This window comes from Peromyscus leucopus, chromosome 4 (genome assembly GCF_004664715.2).
Source record: "Peromyscus leucopus breed LL Stock chromosome 4, UCI_PerLeu_2.1, whole genome shotgun sequence".
Taxonomy (NCBI): domain Eukaryota; kingdom Metazoa; phylum Chordata; class Mammalia; order Rodentia; family Cricetidae; genus Peromyscus; species Peromyscus leucopus.
The window spans coordinates 94,058,898-94,082,789 of NC_051066.1; the positions used below are offsets into that span (position 1 = coordinate 94,058,898).

The 23,892-nt window shown below is 42.2% G+C and overlaps 1 protein-coding gene across 1 annotated transcript in view; it reads left to right on the forward strand.

Moving 5' to 3' along the window:
* Window positions 1-23,892, forward strand: part of Bub1b (BUB1 mitotic checkpoint serine/threonine kinase B) — a 50,364-nt gene that overhangs the window by 24,649 nt on the left and 1,823 nt on the right. Inside the window, exons 11-22 of the mRNA XM_037204442.1 lie at window positions 661-776; window positions 1,744-1,793; window positions 4,601-4,658; window positions 5,474-5,582; window positions 9,569-9,843; window positions 10,672-10,805; window positions 11,554-11,694; window positions 13,210-13,310; window positions 18,381-18,530; window positions 19,907-20,049; window positions 21,829-22,000; window positions 22,928-23,034. Of these exons, the coding sequence (XP_037060337.1) occupies window positions 661-776; window positions 1,744-1,793; window positions 4,601-4,658; window positions 5,474-5,582; window positions 9,569-9,843; window positions 10,672-10,805; window positions 11,554-11,694; window positions 13,210-13,310; window positions 18,381-18,530; window positions 19,907-20,049; window positions 21,829-22,000; window positions 22,928-23,034 (1,556 nt within the window). The remainder of the gene's footprint in view (window positions 1-660; window positions 777-1,743; window positions 1,794-4,600; window positions 4,659-5,473; window positions 5,583-9,568; window positions 9,844-10,671; window positions 10,806-11,553; window positions 11,695-13,209; window positions 13,311-18,380; window positions 18,531-19,906; window positions 20,050-21,828; window positions 22,001-22,927; window positions 23,035-23,892) is intronic.

Genomic DNA, 23,892 nt, shown 5'->3' on the forward strand with positions numbered 1-23,892 from the left:
GTAAAAAAAAATGTTGTTGTTGTTTTTGACGATTTTTTTTAATATAGAAAACTCAGGCCTGGCTGGCAAGAGTTCTACCTTTAATCTATATGCCCAACCTAAAAAAGACTTTCTAAAAAACCTAAAAAAGTTTTTCAGTTACTACGAGCACAAAAATAATGTAACAAGTGATTTCTAATGGGGTTTATGACATGAAATAAGTGATGGAACTCACGGACTTCTAGATTACATTCTTATTTTAGTAATTCTGATATTAACTAACTTTCTGGTTTAGTCATGGTCCATTAAAATGGGGTTAATCCCCCCCTCCCTGCCCCGACAGGGTTTCTCTGCTTAGATTTTGGTGCTTGTCATGGGTCTTGCTCTGTAGACCAGGCTGGCCTCGAACTCACAGCGATCTGCCAGGCTCTGCCTCCCAAGTGCTGGGATTAAAGGCATGCGTCACCGCCACCTGCCTAAAATGGGGTTAATTTTTAAAATTCAGTATATACTTGCCACTGCTTAGTTGAGTCCAACGGTACCAATTTGACTAGGAACCTAGATTATCGGAGAGGCCTTTTGTGGTTGCTGACACCTGATGTGGCTTTAAAGCACTGGAGTTTAAAAACAGCATTTTCTGTATGGGAAGGACACTGGTTTTACTTATGTTAATATAAGCAGCAAGAAGAGAAGGTGCCTACAGAGGAGACCGCCAGACTGCAGATTCCTTCGGAGTCCCAGGAAAGGCTGGCAGCATCTCTGTCCCGTTCTGTCTGTCCACCAAGCTCTCACCCCAGGTAAGACCACTTTGGTGGAAGGCGTGGTGCTGACGGGTCAGAGGACAAACTTTTGGCTCTGGTGACTTGAAGTCTCCTTAATGTCCTGGCAGTACTGAGTCATGAGTTTTACAAGTTATTTTAATATAAAGTTCCATACTAATGAGGGAATATGTGATACTGTCTTTTCCTTGGTGAAAATAAAAATAAATGTTTCTAGAGCCTGGTGCATGTACAGTGGTGCATCCTGTAACCCTAGCACTTAGGAGATGAAGGCAGGGGAGTCAGGAATTCAAGGCTAGTAGCCATTGAGATGGGCCTGGGATGGCTCTGTCCCCCCCACAAAAAAATGCAAATGCTAGTATTCAGGTGGCTGAAGCAGAATGATCAAATCACCAAAGCCAGTCCAGCCTACATGGTAAGATCTTATCTCAGAAAAGCAAAATGTGAGACAGGGGATATACTGAAATATATTACATACTTGTATGAAATGTCCATGAAACCCAGTACTGTGTATACTGAATATATACTAATTAAAATCAGAACTCAAAAAAATTACCACACAAGCTAATTGCTGTTCACACTAATTTGTGTCTTCTTTGGTACTGTTATTTTTGTTTTATAAAATTGGTGGCTTACCATTTTATAGTCTGCTTTAACAGCTCTTGTGTTATCAAATGTATTTAGAGCATTTTCAATGTGTTTCCTCTTCAAGAGAATTTGGATTAATAGTGGTAGGATAATACCTTTCTCTAAGGATGAACAAAATTAATGTTTAATGGAAAGTCCGCCAACATTAAAAGCAATATGACGGAGTATGTGGCAGATACTTGTAATCCTAGCTCTTGGGAGGTAGCTGATCACGACCACCCTGCACTCTAGTTAGTAGAAGGCTGCCCTGGACAGTGTGGGATCTGTCTCTAAAACAGAAGGCTCTTCCTGTGGGTATTGAGCACATTTTTTTTTTTTTAAACAAATTTCTTCACAGGGAAACTTCACCAGCTAAAAACATTTTGCAAGAACAGCCTGACTCTAAAGGTAAGTTGTATTTGACAGCATTGGGAGGAACCCCGAGAGCAAATGCAGCATGTAACAGTCTATAGTAAACTAGCTGAAGAGGACACAGTGGGCTTAGAGTCTTGTTTGTCCTTAAATAAAGGAACTCATTATAAACACGTAATTCATTATATGTGATATGAGAGACTATTTTCATAAGATTTTTCACCACTTTGAAATACTTAGTTTAGGGCCAGCAGAATGACAGGTAGACATTTGCTGCCCAACAACCTGAGTTTGATCATCAGAACCTACTGACCTTCATGTAACAGGTCTTTGGACTCTCAGCTCCTGAATAGTGACATGGAGGCTTCTTATTAATTTTGAAAGCTTGGCCTTAGCTTAGACTTTTTCCCAACTAGCTCTTAAAACTTAAATTAACCTGTTTATATTAATCTATGTTCTGCCATGTGGCTCCTAATACCCTCAGTACCGTATGTCCAGCTTCCTCTTGCATCTGGCTGGCAAATCTCCCACCTCGGATTCTTTTCCCGAGTTCCTACCTCTGTCTGGAAGTCCTGCCTAGCCTCTCCTGTTAGCTATTGGTCGTTCAGCTCTTTATTAAACCAATCAGAAGGTGCCTTAGGCAGGTGAGGTTAAATAGACATGTCTTTGCAGTGTACAAAAAGATTATCCCAACACCTTCACAGTCATCAAGACACACGTGACTGCACAGATATGCTGACACACATGTAAAGTAAACAGTTGTGTTTCAAATCCTCCACTTTTATAACTCTGCACTTAGGCAGCATTAGCAGGAGTAGGAGCAGCCAGCCCTGTAAGGAAAGTAGCCCTTGGAGAAGGGGATGCCCTGAACATTCAGACTGGTTTGTTTGTTTGTTTGTTTTTGTTGTTGTTTTGGGGGTTTTTATTTGTTTGTTTTTCAAGGCAGGATTTCTCTGTGTAGTTTTGGAGCCTGTCCTGGAATTTGCTCTGCAGACCAGGCTTGCCTCGAGCTTGGAGAGATTAGCCTGCCTCTGCCTTGAACATGCTGAGATTAAAGGCATGTGCTGCCACCACCTGGCTTTTTTTAAACACACTTTATTTTATTAATTTTTTAATGTGCATTGCTTGTGGTTTTTTTTGCCTGCTTATATGAGAATATCTGAACTGGAGTTACAGAGAGTTGTGAGTTACCACGTGGGTGCTAGGAATTGAACCCGGCTCAACCGCTTTTGGAAGAACAGCCAGTGCTCTTAACCACTGAGCCATCTCTCCAGCTCCAGATTGGTTTCTTTCCTAAGAATGTTAAAAATACTAGGCTTCCCATCTGTTAAGCTTAGTTGAAAAAGATTACACATTTTTCCTCTCAGTTTGTTTTTGTATCAGTGATTATTATTGTATAAAAGCTAGCAAAGAAAAAAATGTAAGCTATGAAAAATATAAGTAAAAAGAGACCTCAGAGCCAGTAAAGGCTCTTGCCACCAAGCCTGGTGAGTTGAGTTCAATCCCAAGACCTGTGTGGTGGACGGGGAAAACTGACTGCCACATGCTTGCCCGCCCTTATACATATAAAAAATAAATATTAACAAAAGGACTTAAGACATACTAAAATGTTTGAAGTGGTAAAAACATGAATATCTCCTTAGAAGTAGTTTTGTAAAACATAAATCTAGTGGGCCTCTGATTCCAGCCAAGATGTAGGGAGCACCAAGCAGAGAGATGCATGTGGAGGAACAGAGGGGAATAACCAGCAAAATCCAGCATGAAGGGACGGAAAAAAAAAAAAGAATAAATAAAAGGTTTAAGAGGTTTTTGTTTTGTTTTTCATATTTATCTATTTGTGTATGTGTGTGCACACGCATGTCCTGGTACATAGGCGGAGGTCAGGATGACATTTAGGAGTCAGTTCTGGGATCAAACTCGGGCCGTCAGCTTTGGTGGTGAGAGCCTTTTGTCCATGGAACCTTCTCACCAGCTCCAGAGGCAAAGCTTTAGAGGCATTTGGATCATCGACAATACACAGATCTCATTATGTATTTCCAGTTCAAACACCTGCAAAAAACATTGTAAACAATTACTAAAATCTAGAATTGGCTAGATATTCAAAAATTATTAGTTATATAGTATTATGTCTTAAATAATAAAAAAGAACCTCTTAACGGGCTTACAAAAACACACTGAAGAGCTGGGCAGTGGTAGCGCATGCCTTTAATCCTAGCACTCAGGAGGCAGAGCCAGGCTGATTTCTGTGAGTTCGAGGCCAGCCTGGGCTACAGAGAGTTCCAGGAAAGGTGCAAAGCTACACAGAGACACCCTGTCTTGAAAAACCAAAACAAAAACAAACTGAAATATTTGCAGATGAAATGAAGTGTTCTGGATCTGCTTCAGGGCTGTGTCAGGTGGATTTGGGAAGCAGTAGCATTGCTGGGGACAGATGAAGTAGGGTCATGCATGTTTAGATAGTTATTCTAAAATGATCTCTACTTAACTTTTTCATTAGAAAAACCAATCGGGCTAGAAAGATGCCTTAGTGGTTAGGATGCAGGCTGCTTGCCGAGGACCTGTTTGGTTCCCAGCGTCCATGTCATGTGGCTTCAGGGGATCGGTGCTCCTTTCTGTCCTCTTCACGTGTGTGTGTGTGTGTGTGTGTGTGTGTGTGTGTGTGTGTGTGTGTGTGTATTCACTCATGTGCATGAAATGTCCCCCACAAGACACACAGTACACACATAATTATAAATAAGATCTGTCTTCGGTTGGGCTTTTTCCTTCAAACAACACCGCCTTAGTCACCTTCTGTAGTTTTCTTGAAGAGTCAAACGCTCCTGAAGCCCTTTCTCTTTCTGTAGGTCCCAGCATGCCTTTCTCCATTTTCGATGAGTTTCTTTCGGACGACAAGGACAAAAGGTTTGCTTTTATTGGTTTTGGGGGTTTTAGGAATAGATCTTCCTATATATGTACATTTTTTTACTTAAAATTTTAGATTTTTTAAAAAAATTAAAATAAAAATATTTTTATTTATATGTGTGTTTTGCCTGCATGTGTATCTCTACACAAGCTGTGTGCCCAAGGTGCCCTGTAAGGGTATTGGATCAAGCAGTTGTGAGCCGCCCTGTGGGTGCTAGCAACCAAGAGCAGTCAGTACTCTTAACCACTGAGTCAATTCTCCAGACCTTTATCTTAAATTCTTTGAAAAATATTGTAAATTGTTTTTATAGGAAAACTTTCATAAATTGAATCTCTCTCTATTTTCTCCCCTGTGGTTTTTCAAGACTGGGTTTCTCTGTGTAGTTTTGGTGCCTGTCCTGGCTCTCGCTCTGTAGCCCAGGCTGGCCTTGAACTCACAGAGATCTGCCTGACTCTGTGTCCGAGTGCTGGGATTAAAGGCGTGCACCACTGCTGCCTGCTTGGTTATCTCTTTCTGTCCCTGGCTGGGTCTCTGGGGTGGAACTGAACTTAGCAGGCTTGGACTACAAAGCATCATTACCCAGCTGAGCCATGTTGTCCCCAGTATTTCAGTCTGTGTGAGGGTAGCTGGACACTGTGGTGTACACAAGGACTGGGAAGAATGAGTTGGGTTAGGAAGATCATGAGTTCAAGGCCAAACTGGGCTACATAATACAACTTCATCTCAACAAACAACCAAAAAGGCACAAGTCAGGGCTACTGTTATTTCTGCATTCAGTAATAGAGCATGCTAACTGGAATATGTCTTTTCCCAGTCTGGCTACAGATCTTCCACAGGTTCCCAAAGCCCAGCGAAGACCCCTTGCTGTTCTCAAAACCACGGAAATGATTGCCTCAAATGAGGAGATGTCTCCCGATGTTTGTGTAAGTTAACAGAAATGAGCGTAGCGAATTATTTCACTCACATCTCTCAGAAGTTTAGCACTTGGCTGGTTAGATGGCTTAGCAGATAAGGGCACTTCCTGCCAAGGCTGACGGCCTGAGATTGATCCCTGGGTCCCACACGGTGAAAGAAAAAACTGACTTCCATGGGTTGTCCCTCTGACACCCCCCCCACCCCCCACAGGCACAAATACAAATAAATGTATTTAAGTTGAAAACAGAAGTTTAGGGTTAAGTGCTGAGCACGCTTGTTGTAATCTCAGTGGGCAGTGGAAGAAGAGGAAACTCTAGAGTTCAGAGTCAGCCTAGGCTGTGTAGTGAGTGTGAGTCCAGCTTGAGTATGTAGCTAGATCTTGTTCAGAAGAGGGTTAGGGTTAAAATTAAAATCACTAATGTGAACTCATCACATGAACAGATTTTCAGAATCATGTCACCAGAAAAATGACAGAACCACAGTGAGGTGCTCCCTTGTACCCCCTGGAGTGTCTGTAAACCAAGAGAGGAGTCGTAACACGTTTGAGGGCAAGGATGTAGGAAGAATGGAACCTTCATACACTGCTGGGACAGCCATTAAAATGTTCAACCTAGGGACAGTTGAGATCACGTGCTCTTGCAGAGGGCCTGGGTTGGATTCCCACAAATGCCTGTAACGCCAGTGATTCGAAGCCCTCCTGTGGCTCCCTGTGGGTACCACACATACTATGACATGCTAAACAGGCAAAACACCCATACACACATAACATAAAAACTTTTTTTTAGTTAAAAATAGTCACTAACCAGGTGGTGGTGGCACACGCCTTTAAATCCCAGCACTTGAGAGGCAGAGGCAGGTGGAGGATCTCAGAGTTTGAGACCAGCCTGGTCTACAGAGAGTCCTAGGATAGCCATGGCTACACAGAGAAACCCTGTCCTGGAAAACCAAAAATAATAAAAAGTAAATAAGTAAATAAACAAATAAACAAAAATAAAGGAACTTACAGTAAATATTTTCCATTTACATGAAGTGTCCAGAATAAAGCAGAGTAGTTGGGAATAAGAGGGTAGTGGAAAGGGGATGTCAGTTAGTATTGTGCTTTCTTTCTGAGGGATGCACATGTTCTCCATAGCATACTGGTATACCCACACTAGAACACTGAGATGCGCACTGTAAAGTGATGAGTTGTATCCCAAAGTTGGAGACAGTGGGGGAGGGTCACGAATTCGACAGCCTTCTCACACTTCCAATTATTTTTTATCCAGCACAGGTGTAAAATGCCTTTTGTGGCATGAAAACATTACGTAGACCAACGTTTTTTCCTTCCTGTTGTAGTTTGTTTATTTACATTAGCTGTGTTGTGTTTGTGTGTGTGTGTGTGTGTGTGTGTGTGTGTGTGTGTTTGTGGGGGAGTGCTGCACGTGTCTGTAGCGGTCGGATGTTCTCTGTACGCTGCGTGAGTCACCAGGCTTGGCTGTAGGCGCCTTACCCGCTGAGCTGAGCGTCTCCTGGCCCCTCCTGTTCTGTGTCAACTGCTGTCATACAGTGTCGGCACCTGACACTGCCCGGCGGTGAAGGGGCGCTGTAGAAGCATTCGGTTCAACAACAACAACACAAGGATTCAAAGATTTTTTTCTGGGCATGTGATGAGTGGTTCCAGTGAAAAAAATGAGCAAAGTCATTTGGAGACATTTTTTAAAATTCTCTTTTCTTCTTATTTACTTTCTTGAGATATATTTTATATCTAGTTAAGTACACAGATTATATACCTAGATAGATTTTTACATGTGCATATTAATGCTGTATGCAATTTTATATCTAAAATATTAATATTTAATATAAAATATTAATTTTATATCCAAAATATAGAAATTTCCAATGACCCAGAAGTGCCATGGGTGACTTTTATGACTGAAGTAAGATACTCAGGCCCCATTCCAAGTTTATGCGATTTAAATTTCTGGAGAAGGACTCTAAGCATTATTTTTCCCTTTGTTTTAAATGTTTTTAAACTACAGAGAAAGTTCCTCTGTAGTTCTGATAGTTAGTTCCCTGGTCGCTATGAAAGCACGCTGACTGAAAAGAGCCACTAAGATAGACTTGGTTCTGAAGCACACCGCCCAGGACCTGGTGGACTGGGGAGGGGAGACTGGGCCTTGATTCCAGGTCAGCTACTCGGTGATAACCTAGGTATTAAAGGGGCTATCCTCCTTCATGTCTCTCCCTCCCTCTCTCCCTTCCTCCCTTTCTTCCCCTTTCTCTTTGTAACTTCTTGCTTGGCTTTTGTTAAGAAGTACTCACTTGAATTTTTAGTGCCCCTCCAGTCATATTTAAAATGTCTAAACTAATAGATAGATCCATAAATAGTAGTTTATTTTACTTTAAATTTTGTTTTTTGGTTTTTGTTTTCTGACATGGTTTCTCTGCAAAGCCCTGGATGTCCTGGAACTGCTTCTGTAGACCAGGCTGGCTACCCAGTTTAAATGTTTTATTATAAATCTAGCATCTACAAGGGTTGAATCAAGTGGGCATTTCCTGTATTGTAGGTGAATATATAAGGTGGTTTACTCTTTCAGGGCAGCTAATCAATACATTTTAAATAAGAAAAAGAAAAAGAAAAAAGAAAAGCTGGGCGGTGCACGCCTTTAATCCCAGCACTTGGGAGGCAGAGCCACGCAGATCTCTGTGAGTTCAAGGCCAGCCTGGTCTATAGAGAGAGAACCAGGACAGGCACCAAAACTACACAGAGAAACCCTGTCTTGAACCCCCCCCCCAAAAAAAAAAAAACCCTTAGTTTTTAACCTTTCAACTACTTAATAATTTTATAAATATTTATCATAGAAATATTTCAGTGTTCATAAAAGTTTATGTCTATTTTAAAATAGCTTTGAGTAGTGAGAAATAAGGAATAACCTGGAAGGCTTGATTGAGTTTTCTTACTTTTTCCTCCTAGTTTTTGGGTTTAGGGTCCATGAATATTTAAATGACTCTGTTCACTGAGTTAAGCCCTAGCCTCTTGGCTAATTTCTAATAAATAGACATTGTGGGGCCCGCAAGATGGCTTGGTGGCCTTTGCTGCCAATTCTGAAACCTCAGTCCCCGGGACCCATATGGTGGAAGGAGAAAAAGATTGATACAAATCATCCTCTGACTTCCACATGCGTGCTGTGGCTCACGCACACTCGCACACAGCTCAAATTAATTAACTAAAAACTACAACCTGTATTCTGACCACCTGCTTTCTAAAGATTTTTTTTTTTTTTTAATTTGATTTTTCAAAACAAGGTCTCACTATGTAGCTCTGGCTATCCTGGAACTCACTTTGTAGACCAGGTTGGCGTTGAACTCAGAGAGCTGCCTGCCTCTGCCTCCTGAGTGCTGGGGTTAAAAGTGTGTGCCATCACATCAGACATTTAAAGAAGTTTTCAAGAGTATTTTTATCTTTGTGTATGTGTATGGTTATGTAAGTGAATGCCTGTGCAGGCGTGTGTGTGTGTGTGTGTGTGTGTGTGTGTGTGTGTGTGTGTGTGTGTGTGTGTGTGTGGTGGGGTACCTGTGGAAGCCAGAAGAGAGTATCAAACCCCTTATAGCCGCATGGCCCTGCATAGGTGCTGGGAACTGAACCCGGGTCCTCTGGAAAGGCATCCAGTACTCCGAGCCATCCTCTGCCAGAATACTTTCTAAGTGAGAAGAACAGTATCAGTGCTTCAGTTTTCAGGTAAGGTTGTCTGGGAGAGGCCGTGAAGCAGTTTTTCCCGGTGTGCAGAGCCCTCGCAGTATAGTTTTTGATGAAGTACAAAATCATTCTCCTCAATGCTGTACTATGCTTTTTAAATTGTCTTTAACTAGACATCCTGGTATGTTATTTCTAAATCTCATGTCAATGATCTGATGTCTAAGTGTGTGTGTGTGTTTATATATATGTGTATGTATATGTTTATATATGCCATTCACGTGTTTGCTGAACAGTTTTTCATTTTGTTTTTAATTTTAGGATGAGCTTACAGGGATTGAACCTTTGAGTGAAGACGCCATCATCACAGGTTTCAGTAATGCGACCATCTGTCCCAACCCCGAGGACACTTGTGACTTTGCTAGAGCAGCTCGTTTTGCATCTACTCCTTTTCCTGAGATACTGAACTTGAAGGGGGTCCCTTCCGGTCCTGAGAGACTGTTGCAGGAAGAGGATCTTGATGGCAAGACCACCGAGGGCTGTCTCACCGCACGGACCACTCTCTATAACCAGACCCTCAGCGTCAAGAAGCTGAGGTGATTGAGGGTTTACTCTCTTGGTCTGTGTGCTTACCTGTTATAGTGAGCAGGCCCCAGGCTCTTACTGTCTTCCAGATGCTTAAAAAGGAAGTCTGTCTGTCTGTCTGTCTGTCTCAGGTATAATGTCGGCGAAGTTGACCTATAAGTTTGGATTTGAGGATTAAAAGAGGTAAATTTTGATGTGATGAGCCTCCAAGGTCCAGAAGGAGATGGTTCAGCAGTTAAGAGCACTTGTTCTTGTAGAGGACCTGGGTTTGATGCCCAACACCCCCATGGGCACTCACAACTCTCATGACTCCAGTTTTAGAGTATCCATTATCTTCTGACCTCTGTAGGTACCAGGCATTCACATTGTGCACAAACGTGAGCAGAACACTTATCTACATACACTAAACAAGTAAACATTTTTTCATCTATTTCTGATTTGGAAAAATGATGTGCTTTAAAAATGAGACTAATAATCATAGCAACTACAAATATTTTAAAAGAAATTTTATTACAAAATGAGTTCAATGTAAAATTTATAAATTAAAAATGTATAAAGTTGGGGGCTAACACGATGGCTCAGTGGTTACAAGCACTTGCTGCTCTTGCAGAGGTCCCAGGTTCAGTTCCCAGCTCCCAGCCTCACAGTCCTCCAACTCCAGTCCTGGGGGTCTGACATCCTCTTCTGCCTCTGCAGGCTCTGCCCTCCCATTGGTACACTTCCACACACGCAGGCAAAACCCTCAGAAAAGGAAATGAATCTCCGTGAAGAAACTCCAAAGTTCTAACGTGAGTTGGTGTGTACTCTCCCTGAGGACAGCTCACTTTTGTCTCTTGCAGCCCGATTATTGAAGACAGTCGTGAAGCCACACACTCCTCCGGCTTCTCTGGATCCTCCGCTTCAGTTACGAGTACCTCCTCCATCAAAGGCCTTCATCTTCCCGAGAAGCTGGAGTTGACTAATGACACCACAGGTAGATCCGTCCAGCCTATGGGCAAGCTTCTGAATCTGCCTAGTGAACATTTATACCCCTCAGCACACTGACCTGTTAACTAGTGAAGTTGCCACAAATTGTGTTAGTTCCCAAATAAACCCGCAGTAACTCAGCATGATTCATAAGTGCGCAAGGCAGATGAATGTGGTCAGATTAGCAGTGTTGATTTTGTAATCTTGTTGGAATCTTCCCCCCACCCCCAGTCTTTGGTTTGTTTGTTTTTCTGAGACAGGGTTTCTCTGTGTCGCACTGGAACTCACTGGAGACCAGGCTGGCTGCAAACTCAGATCCCCCTGCCTCTACCTCCCAAGTGCTGGATTAAGGGCACCACCACCACCCAGTTTTTATTTGTTTGTTTTGGGGGATTGAGACAGTTTCTCTGTGTAGCCTTGGCTATGCTGGAACTTGCTCTGTAGTCCAGTGCTTCTCAACCTTCCTAATGCTGAGACCCTTCAATACAGGTCCTCATGTTGTGGTGACCCGCAACCATAAAATTATTTTGTTGTTACTTCATAACTATAACTTGGCTACTGTTATGAATCATAATGTAAATATCTGATATTGGACTCCTTCTGGTAGAGAACCACTGCTGTAGACCAAGTTGGCCCCAAACTCACAGAGATCCACCTGCCTCTGTCTCCCAATTGCTGGGATTAAAGGCATGCACTGCCACCCATCCGTCCCTAAACAGTTTATATGTGATGCTTATTTCAACTTTTCTCCACAGAAAATGCTATTCAGTCACCCTGGTGCTCACAATATCGGCTACAACTACTGAAGTCCCTACCAGAGTCAAGTGATTCTGCAGAGTTTTCTGTGGAAGATAGACCAATGCCGACCCTGGAGATAGGGGAGGAGATTGAGTTAGGTAAGTATTGTTGAATGCCTGTCCTTTTGCATCCGACAGCATACAAATAAGTGATCTGAACACCGTGAACCCTTGGACACTGTAACTATTCCTAGGTTGTAACAAATAGCATTTTAGAGGTTAACACATTGATCATTTTCATGCCATAGTAACAATAGCACTTTTATTTGCCTCCTTTTGTGTTTTTTTTTATATCTTTTAAGATTTATTTATTCACTTTATGAGTATTTTGCCTGCATGTATGTGATGCCTGTTGGATTCCCTAGAATTGGGGTTCTACATATGATTGTGAGCTACCGTGTGGGTGCTGGGGAACAAACCCAGGTCCTATGTAAGAACTAGTGCTCTTAACTACTGAGCTGTCTGTTCAGCTCCTTTTCAATTTTTAAACAAATGGTTTTGAAAAGTATTCTAGATGCTCCTTACTGGCAAATACACTAGTACCTCTCACCCTTAGCTAGGAGGTAAAGTGTAAGGACCTACATATGTTCACAGTGACTTTTTTTTTTTTACATTGTTTTGAAATTTTTTTAATTACACTCATGATATTCATTAATTACACTCATGATATTAATGACATTTGTGGTATTCATTGATTACATTCACAGTATTCATTCAATAAATATATTTATGATATTCATTAATTGTGTTGATTTATTACATTCATGATATTATGTCCTGATACTACTGTCCATTGGTGGGGTTTTTCCATCACACAAAACAGAGATTTTGTACTTAGGATATCATTGCTCTATATTCATTTCTTCTCCATCTTGAGATAACGTCTAATCTTTCTGTCTCTATGAATTTGTATACTCTATATATTTTGTGTAATACAATTCTATAGTATTTGTCCCTCTTTTTGAATATAAAAACATTTTATGTACAACTGCAGGAGAAATAATATTCAGATAGCCTGAACATAAAAACAGGTTATAATTTAAAAGTCCAGGGTTATTTTAAACAGTAAAATATTTTCTCTGTAGAAAATAGTATAAATGATAACATTTCCCAATAAGCCCTTTTAAGCCAAATTATAGCTGAATTATACATATAAATATTGATTAGATTCTGGGATACAGAAGAAATCTATCTTCATTTGTTCAGAGAGCTATGTTGTACTTAAGTTGTGTAAGTGAGATTCCTATTCATCTTCCCCTTCACTGATCTATGGCAGACATTTTTCTATAGGCTAATCCATAATCTAGAAAGATTTTAGCCTCCCCTCCTGAAAGTATGGCCAGCATTTTCTTTCATTAGCTTGATACGGTACAAATTCTTATTCTAATAGTGAAATGTTTCACTAAAGCTTGCCCGGTGATTGGGTAAAACTTATTATAAGCCACAGTCATCCTAGGGTCCCCCCTGCTAGGTAGCCTCCCTGGAGCTGTGGGTTGCAGTCTGATTGTCCTTTGCTTTATATCTAGTATCCACTTATGTTTGTCCTTCTGAGTCTGGGTTACCTCACTCAGGATCACAGTGAGTTTTTAAAATGGAATCAAACCTTCTCAACAGGCGACGAAGACTACTGCATTAAACAGGAATACCTAGTATGTGAAGAGTACAAGTTATTCTGGGCAAAATCTAGAAACTCTGCAGAGTTAACCATGATAAAGGTGAGACTGCTTCTTTGTCGTGTCATTACCTTGTAAATAAGCAAAGAAGGTAGTTGTGTCCCCATGGTACTGTCACACCTGTCTCCTGGCTTCTTACTGGGAAATCTGTGAGCCATCAAAAAAATCAGTCACCATTCTACGTCAAGATCAGAGATGAGAAGTGAGGGACGATTGTGTAAAGGCTTTGTTGTGCCCAGGCATTCTAAGTATTCTGTCCTGGAGTGTGTGGACTGCTCCTCCAGGACAGCTGTATTCCAGTCTTGACACACATAGGTTGGTAGTTTGATTGGATATAGAATTCTTTGTTACTTTTTTTCTTAGTATTTAAAACCTTCTTTTGTAAACTTGCCTGGTTTTGCTTGTTTATTTTCTGTTGTTGTTTGATTGGTTTTTGGTGTTTGTTTGTTTTTTTTTTCTGCAGCTTTAGAAACTGAATACAGACGTTGTATAGACAAACACCACCCCTGAGCCACATACCTCTAACCTTACTTTGAAGTCTTTTGCCATCCTAATCTTTTTTTTTTTTTTTTTTTCATTTTTTTAAAGATCAGCAAAGCAATTTTGTTTGCAAAAAAGGTGTACTAGAACCCAAACCAAGCACACCTGGGCGTGGACATTGACTTGATTTTTATTCTAACTCATGTGGTGATTTTGTCTTTTCTCTCTTGGCTGGGTTCCAGCCTCACAGTCTTTAGCTTTTGGCTAGTTTTAAAAGAATCAGCACAAAGGGAATGAAGGCAGGGGTCAGCCATTCCAGGCTTTCAAGTTCCAGAAGTGCGGTAGACCTTTTGTGTGAACAAAGTTTTACTCAGTGGGAGTCGTCTTGGGGTTTTAAAATAAGGTCTAGATATGTAGCCCTCAAACCAACAATCCCCGTCTCTGCCTCCTAGATGCTTGGATTGCAGGCATGCACCCCCACACCCAGCTGTCTTTCTTTTCTTTCTTTCTTTCTTTCTTTCTTTCTTTCTTTCTTTCTTTCTTTCTTTCTTTCTTTCTTTCTTTCCTTTCTTTCTTTCTTTCTTTCTTTCTTTCTTTCTTTCTTTCTTTCTTTCTTTCTTTCTTTCTTTCTTTCTTTCTTTCTTTCTTAACTTTTTACTGATTCTCTGTGGATTTCACATCATGTATCCCAATCCCTTTCATTCCCCCATCCCTTGATATCCACCCTCTGCCTTTGCAACCTCCCCCCAAGATAAAAATTTAAAAGAAAAACCAAAGTCTTGGCATGGAAGCTGTAGTGTCACAAGTATGCATACTCTTTAGTCCTTAGTCTTTACTTGTCAGTGTTCATTGCAAGGAGTCATTGGTTCTGGTCGAGACTGCTGACTTCTGCTGGGCCCTCACTGGGGCTCCTCTTGGGTTTCCTGTTGTTGTCTGTGTCCTGGAGATCCTGCAGCTTTGGGTCTTTTTAATTCCAGTAACTGTGAAATCTCTCCATATCTCCAGAGTCTGTAGTCTCGCCTGTCAGGGGAAGGAAGCAGTCGAGCACTTTGATATAAGTATTATCGCCTGTGTGCTGGGCAGAGTGTCAGTGGACATTTCAATCTGGAGACTCTTTCAGTCTTGACATTTTCTTTGAAAAAAAAAAATCGTTTCTTTAAATTTTCTGCTTTCTCAATTTTTAATTTCTCATATTAGGGTATAGGTTTTTCCTGAATAATCATTTCTTTGTTCAGTATTTATTTATTTATTTATTTCTTGGTGTGTGTGTGTGTGTGTGTAGATCCAAGGACAAGTTGTGGGCTTCAGTTCTCACTCATCATATGGTTCTGAGCTTGATGAAAAAAAACACCTTTACCCGCTGAGCCATCTTACCAACCCTTATTTCCTCTACGTTCCCTGCCCCCCCCCCCCCACCCCCTTACCCCATCCCCACGCCATCTCTCATTTATGGGGCTGGAGAGATGGTTCAGAGCCCTTACTGCTGTTAGAGAGAACCCAGCACCTGTGCTGGGCAGCTCACAAGCACCTGTGACCGCCTCCAGGGGTCTGCGGCCCTCTTGGGAGGGCACCTGCACTTGGGTGCCCACCGCACACAGGCAGACAGATTACAAGCAAATGTTTCCATTCCTCTGGCTTCTCCCTTGTCTTACATTCTGCAGTGCAGTCCTCTCTCGGTAGCTGCAGGGGATGGGTTCTAAGACACCTCCCTCCCGTTGGAGAGCCCACCCTGAGGACAGTCAAGTCCTTTACGTGGACTGACACAGGACTTGGGAATAGCCTACACATGCACTCCAATGTGCTTTAAAGCATCACTGGGTTTTTCTATTACCTAACATTATACATACTGTGCTATTTATTGTGTGTTGTCGCCCACACACCTCAAGTATTTTCCCTCCGTGGTTGGTTGACTCCTGCTACATACAACCTGTAGATTCAGAAGACTTTTTTATCAACCATAATTTCAGTCTCTTTATAGGTTTTACATTTCTTTCAAAGGGGGATATTTTTTTTTTTTTTTGAGACAGGGTTTCTCTGTTTAGCTTTGTGCCTTTCCTGGAACTCACACTGTAACCCAGGCTGGCCTCGAACTCACAAAGATCTGCCTGCCTCTGCCTCTCAATTGCTGGGATTAAAGGTGTGTGCCACCACCGCCCAGCAGGGGAATATTCTTTATTTCACTGAGATATCAATGAAGTTTTAAATTGTTTTTCTTTTATAGTTTTTGCTTGTTGTTTTTGTTTTGAGACAGGGTTTCTATGTATAGCCTTGGCTGTCCTGGAACTTACTCTGTAGACCAGGCTGGCCTCAAATAAATTGTTTTTCTTGGGTCAGCAAGATGGCCCCGTGGATAAAGGTGCTTGCCACCAAGCCTGGCAGCCTGAGTTCTAGCTCTGAAACTGGCATGGAGGAACACTGCCAACTCCTGAAGGTTGTCCTGTCCCTTTTACACCCGTGCCACGACACACACACACACACACACACACACACACATACACACACACACACAGAGTTTTGTCAAAGGAGGGAGGAAAAACAGTTTTTTTTTTCTCTCCCCTCCAATCTGTTTTCTTTTTATCTATTTAAAGTTGTTTTTCATATTAGCAACTTGGAGTGTTCTGCTCTCTTCAGGGGTAGGTGTGGGACACTGAAAGCTAGTGTGTATGTAGAGACTTGGAGAGCGTAGGCATCACTGTGGATGATTTAGTTTGGGCATTTGATTGGAAACTCACCAACCGTTACACCTCTTTTCCTCAGCTGATTAGCTCTCTGCAAGAAGGCTTCTCATTTCCTGCCCAGGGAACCTGAGCCTGACCCCTGGAGTGAGAAGTAGGTGTAGAAGAGAAGGACATGGACCTCTGATGTCCCAGCTTCCTCCTAGCCTCCACCCCAGCCATGGTGTCTGGCTCCTTCCAGTCCAGGCCTTTTGCTCTGTACCCCTGGAAATGATCTTCTGGAGAGGGGGACGTGGTTGCTGAGCCTGGCTGTAGGACCAGGGAGAAGACTCTGGGGACTAAGTTCCTCCTAAGTGTGGTCCAGGCACTCCTGTGGCTGCATCCCACCCCCACCCCCACCCCCCTGCCTGCTGCTGCAGGTTTCCTACAGTGGGGTCTGTGTACCAAGGCTGCTCTGCAGTGTCCTTGACTGCTAGAGAGAGCAGCCTTCCTGTCAGTCTCCTGAGTGTGTTAACTCAGTTCTCTGTCCATCTTTCAGAACGGTACTGCTCCTGTGCCTTTCCTATAAGTTATGCTTTGGTTTTTGTTGGTTTGTTTTGGTATTTTAGACAAGGTTTTACTACATGGTCCCGACTGGCCTGGAACTCTCAGTGTAGAGTGCCTGGCCACATTATGCTTTTTTTTAAAAAAAAGATTTATTTATTTATTTTATGAATATGAGTGCTCTATCTGCATGTACGCCTTTATGCCGAAAGAGGCATCAGATCCCCTATAGATGTTTGTGAGCCACCATGTGGTTGCTAGGAATTGAACTCAGGTCCTCTGGAATAGCAGCCAGTGCTCTTAACTGCTTAGCCATCTCTCCAGCCCCAAGATTATGCTGTTTAAAATTTGTGTTTTACTTTATATTTGCTGGAGTATCAGAAGGTCTGTGTAGTGATTTGAGTAAGGATGGCCCCCATAGGTTTACATATTTAAATGCTTACTCACCAGGGAATGTAACTCTGATTGGGTTAGAAGGATTGGTGGGTGTGGTTGGAGGCAATAGATCACTGGGGGTGGACCTTTAGCTTTCAAAACCCATGCCAGACCCAGAGTCAGTCTCTCCTCCCATCCTCCCCACCCAAGCATCAGGATGTAGAACTCTCAGCTGCTTCTCCAGCAGCATGTCTGCCTGCCTTGATTTTAATAGACTACGCCTCTGGAACTGTATGCCACCCCCAATTAAATGTTTTCTTTTTCAAAGTTGCCTCGGTCGTGGCATCTCTTCTCAGCAATAGAACAGGTGCTAAGACAGGCTGGGAGAAATGCAGAGGTTTTGTTGCTTTTGTTTGTTTGTTTGTTTGTTTGTTTGTTTTAGACAGGGTCTCACTCTGAAGCCCAAGCTGATCTGGAACTCAGTATGTAGACCAGGCTAGACTAAATTTATGTTAGTCCTCTGCCTCTTCCTCCTAAGTTCTGCAGTTTTTATTGTTAGTATTGGGTTGGTTGGTTGGTTTTAGTTAGCATACAAAATAATGGGTTTCATTATAACGTGTGTGTATGTGTGTGTGTGTGTGTGTGTGTGTGTGTGTGTGTGTGTAAATACTGTACTTTGCTCATCCTTGCTCTCCTTCTGTCCCCCTCTCCCCACTGCTGTCCCCTCACAGCCCCCTCCTGCTTTCATGCATACATAGTTAAATAGCAAACACAGGGTATTTGTCTTCCTGAGTCTGGCTTATTTACTTAACATAGTCTCCATAGTCTCAATTTCTATCTACTTTCTTACAAGTAATATGATTTTGTTCTTTTTATCATAGCAGGCAGAGGCAGGTGGATCTCTATGAGTTCAAGGCTCACCTGGTCTATGTGAGAGTTCTAGGCCACAGTGAGACCCTGTCCCCAATTGTGTGTTCAGGCTGTCAGCCATCACCACATATTCTGATTGCCTTCACATGTTAAGTGTTCTGTCTTACAGGCATCTTTTCAACCTATCCCATGGGATTTTTATGTCAACCTCAAGTTAAAGGAACGTCTGAATGAGGACTCTGATCAGCTGTGCAGCTACTATCAGTACCAAGACGGCCATATCGTTTCCTACCAATATGTCAAGTGTTGTACCCTTCAGGTTTGTGAGAATACTCAAAACATAGCACTTAGAATGAAATGGGTGAAAGACATTTAACACAGGGCTGGCGAGGTGGCTCAGCAGCCGGGGCCCTTGCTGCCAAGTCCAGTGACCTGAGTGTGATCCCCGAGACCCAAATTGTGATGATGAGAGAATTCAATCCTGTCAATTATTCTCTGGTTTCCACTCACATATCATGGCATGTGCATATACACACACACACAAATAAGTAAATGTAGTTCAATTGTTAAGATATTTAATACAAAATTCCTTTCAATCATCTAGAAATAGACCAGTTTTTCATTTTTATTTTTTTAACTTTTATTGTGTGTGTGCCATGATATCCATGTGGAAGTTTGAGGATAACTACAAGTCAGTGTTCTCCATGGGCTCCAGAGATCAGACATAAGTCAGCAGACTTGGTGGTAAATGCTTAGACCTGACTGGCCTTTAAAAGTATTGGTGACTCTTTTCTCAGGTGGGACTTTATTGGCTGGTTGGGTGGCGGGGGGTGTTTGTCGTTGTTTTTGGTTTGGTTTGGTTTTTGGTTTTTCAAGACAAGTTTTCTCTGTAAAATATCCTTGGCTGTCCCAGAACTCACTCTGTAGACCAGGTTGGCCTCAAACTCACAGAGATCCACCTGCCTCTGCCTCCCAAGTGCTGGGATTAAAGGTGTGTGCCACTACGCCTAGCTTTTTTTGTTTTTCTTTTAAGGGGTTCTGGTTGGTGTTTGGTGCTGGGGATTGACCAGGGTCCATAAGGGTCCATACATCCTAGTCAATCACTCTACCACTGAGCTACCTCCCCAGTCTCCTTTTCCAGTGGAGTACCTATTTGGTATTTTTTAACATTTATCCTTGGTGGAGGGGGCGGGGGATGAATGAGTCCCCTAACTAGAATAATTATCAACTCATTTTAAGCAAAATAAAATTTTTGTCTTGACTGTTCTGCCTCCCCTGCATCCTTTTTAAAATACAGACACAATATGTCATTTTACTCTTTCCTGTGTTCTTGAGGTTTTGCTACCAAAATAAAAATCATTTTCAATGCTTTACTTTATGTGTTAGTGTGTTCACGTGTAGGTGAGCACGCACATGCTTGTGGTCAGAGAACGAGTCCAGGAGTCGGTCCTCTCTGTCCACGTTGTAGATTCCAGGGGTCAAAGGGTCTTCTGGCTTGGCAGCAAGCACCTTTCCCTTTTCTTCATGCTCTTCGTCCAGTCTCCTTAAACCCTTCCAGTCTTCAGGAGACCCCAGTTAAAGTGGGACCAGGGTCCAGCCTGCACTCTAGTGGGGAGCGGAAGGAAACGCAGCGGTCGGCGGGGGATGGTGCTCCCGATGCACCAGCTGGAGAAACAGTTCTGTCTTTGTTTCCAGGATCTTCTCCAGCACAGTGAATCTGTGTCTCATGAAGTAATAGTCTTGATCATTTATAACCTCTTGACAATAGTGGAGAAACTCCACAAAGCTGAAATAGTTCATGGAGACCTGAGTCCAAGGAGTCTGATCCTAAGAAACAGGTGGGTCCTTCTTATTTCCCTACATTGGCTACATTTTTTTTTTGAAAACATGGATAATTGTCATATTAATGCCTAAAAAAATGTGTGTACGTGTTTTCTCTGCTGGTCTGTCTGTGCACCACTTGCATGCCTGGTGTCCACTGGAGTTACAGATGTTTGTAAGCCGCCATGTGGGTGCTGGGAACGGACCCTCTGTCTATGAACATGTAGGTGGTAGGATGCTTGCCTTGCATGCATAAGGCCCTGGACTTCAACTTTATCTCTTATTTAACAAATTTGACAGGAAATATTTTATAGAGTCATAAGATATTAAAAGCAAGAAACAGCCTTTTGTTTTTTATTTTATACATATATGAGTATATATATATTTTTGTTTGTTTGTTTTTTGTTTTTCCAGACAAGGTTTCTCTGTTTAGTCCTGGCTGTCCTGGAACTCACTCTGTAGACCAGGCTGGCCTCAAACTCACAGGGATCCGCCTGCCTCTGCCTACCAAGTGCTAGGATTAAAGGCCTGTGCCACCACCCTCACTATATATTTTATTTTATTTTTTTATATATGAGTGTTTGATTGTGTGGGTGTGCACCACATGCATGCTTGATGCTGTTGGGGGTCAGGAGAGGGCATAGGATCCCTGGAACTGAAGTTATGAATGGTTGTGTACCACCATGTAGATTCTAGAAATTGAGCCATGGTTCTCTGCAAGAGCAACAAGTGCTTTTAACCAATAAGCCATATCCAGTCCCCGAGTAAGAGACTTTAGAAGTCAGTCGGTTTATTGCTTACATACCTTGTGAGAAAGATGAGGTCCAAGGGTGGGAGTCTTGCTGAGCAGTAAAGAGATTGCTAAGCTGGGTTTGATTCCCAGGGATGTAGGAAGGAAGAGAGATTTTGCCCTTGGCCATGTGAGTGGCTGAGTAGAGAAAGAGCTAGAGAGTGGTCATGCTCTTCATTAATCTAGAAACAACCTCTCAAGCTTAGGAAAAATGTTTTAAGTGATCATAATTTCAGAAAACAATTAAGTTGGATCTGTGCCAAGGGAAAGTGGGAGCTGCTGTAAATTCTAAACTTCTGACGCTGCAGAGGCATGTGATTCAGGTCGGGGAAAGCCTGGATTTAAGACTTGCATTTGTACCAGGGAGGAACTGCAGGAGAGAAAAGACACAAGGAAACAAGTGAGAAGAATCATTGTTGTCTTCTCTCAGGCAAATTGTTCCTGGATACTCATAGCAAACCACTCGTCTATGAAATATACTTACTTGATAGGAAGTTTGTGCTCGAAATATTTTCTTAGGAAGTAGGAGATGAGGTTACCAAAAAAAGTAAGGGGAAATATAGTGTTGGTGTAATTGAAACAGGAAATTTTGCAATACAGACAGTAGCTCACTAGAAAAGAACCTTCTAAATTGTTTTCCATTACACTTTAGAGGAAGAGCCTTTGCTACATGGAGAGCCCACCTATTCCAGTAACAAGGGCAATATCACCTGCATGGGACAGAGCCAGCTTCTAATTCCGTTACTTACTACATAGCATAAAAACTTGAGAATGTCCTGGGGTGGCCATGCACTGTGGTTTACATTAGATAGGTTCTATGTAGCCAAGCCAAACCAAACTTAACCCTTTGGGCTGGCATTGCCAACGTGTGCATTTTCATATCTAACCACTGGAGGGTACTGTTGGCAAGGCTAAGACACACCTGCAGTCCTAAAGGGGGGGGGGCAGACCAGCTCTGCAGCTGCTTCACAGCCTGTTTTATATCTCCTCTTGAATCTGGCCTCAGAATCCATGACCCCTATGATTGCAATAAGAAGGATCATGCTGTGAAGATCGTGGACTTCTCCTACAGTGTTGACCTGAGGGTGCAGCTAGATGCTTTTTCCTTCAGTGGCTTTCGGACTGTACAGACCCTGGAAGGACAAAAGATCCTGGAGAACTGTTCTTCACCCTACCAGGTCAGTGGAAGAGAAGCCTGAGCAAACACGAAGAGTATTTCTTGGCCTCTTCCTTGTCTAGATAAGCTGTGAAAGCTGGTATTGACTGCCATTGCCATTGACTTGCCTAGAAAAGGTGGCCTCATTTCCAAATACTGTGTCACCATGCAACTCAGAGAGAACGGTCTTTCTGTCCCAGCACTCAAGAATATAAACACACACGTGCAAATACATAACTCAGGAACTTGAGTGCTCAGGCCATTTCTGTTGCTCACCATCCTTGTCATCTCTTATGCGTAATTCTCTTTGCTTTTCACTCTACAGTAAAGATAATAAACCTCTGTTCTTTATACATCAGACTTGTGAAGATTAAATGCAATGATTTATATGAAAAGAACACTAGAACAAATGTGAAGTGTCTTATATGATTGTATTAGATGCAAACATAGCTTCTGACTTAGCTCTAGACATAAGGTATTTGCTGATTGGATATGTAGCATGTACCTCAAGTGGTCATGTGGGCCACATTGGATCCCAGCTGGAGTCCATGTAGAATGGAGTAGGTGTGCTGATGTGATTTGATAATCCAGTGACACACGCCTTTAATCCCAGTACTTGGCAGGCAGAGGCAGGAGGATCTCTGTGAGTTCGAGGCCATCCTGGTCTGCAGAGTGAGTTTCAGGACAGCCAAGGCCACACAGAGAAACTCTGTCTTGCAAAAAAAAAAAAAAAAAAAAAAAAAAAAAATTAAATAATACTAATAAGTTCCTTGGGTTATATCTGATCATTTCTTTGAGAGGCTTCCCCCCATCCTGTAAAGATTAGAACATCTACTAAAATGTCATAAAATACAGAGTTAGGCTCTTTTGTGCTTTTCAACTCTTATATAAATAAGTTCGTAAGAGAAGCAGAGACAGCTTTAGCTCATGATGCGTTTTGTGATTTCAGGTAGATCTGTTGGGCATAGCAGACCTAGCACACTTACTGTTGTTCAAGGAACACCTGCATGTCTTCTGGGATGGGCTTCTCTGGAGACTCAGCCAGACTACTTCTGAGTAAGTACTGGGTCCTGCAGGCTCCGCCCATTCCCGTAGCTCCCCTCTCCAGCAGTTTCTGCTGTGGAGGTAACCTTAGTTCCCTAACCCAAGTGATTTTTCCCTGCGTTTGCTAGAGTGTCTGCTGAGCACCTAGGACAAGGGGAAGGAATTGCCAACTGAAACCAAGACATAGACTCTTCCGACTTTAGGGCATTCTGAACCTTGCTATATCATATAGAAGTATGGAAGGTTCTTGGTTTAGAAATATTAGAAACATTTAGAAGAATAGTTTTCTAACTGATTGGTATTAGTCTTTTTAACTGCTGGGTTTATCAAAAGTTAATTGTCTTTTGAAGAGAGTTAAATTTCCAAATTATCTACTGATTTCAGACTATTATTTAATTAAGGAGTAGGTAGAACCAAGGCATAGAGAAGTCTCCTGGGGCAGAAATGAAGGGTCTCTCAGAAGCCAGGACTCCTCAGGCCTGCTTGTGCACCTGGTAGACAGCATACGCTGCTTCAAGTTCTCTCTGCCGATGGCTTCCCAGCAGGAGCTCACCAAGGAATGACTTGTGCCCGTCGTCCTTCAGTTTGTCTTCACTTTAAATCAGTGTTGAAGATTTAATGCCCCTTTCCTCTCCAGAACATTAAGTTGTATTTTCTTCTTCATTTGATTTAGAACTTGGCCAATCACATTTGTCTCTTGGGTTTGAGCCTGAGATGGTGGCTCATGCCTTTAATCCTAGCACTTAGGAGGAAGAGGTTCAAGGCCAGCCAGGACTATGCAGTGAGACCTTGTCTCAAACAACAATAAAAATAAATAAATAAATGAAATAGCTTGACACATACGTTGAGCTGTGGAGGATTAATAGGCAT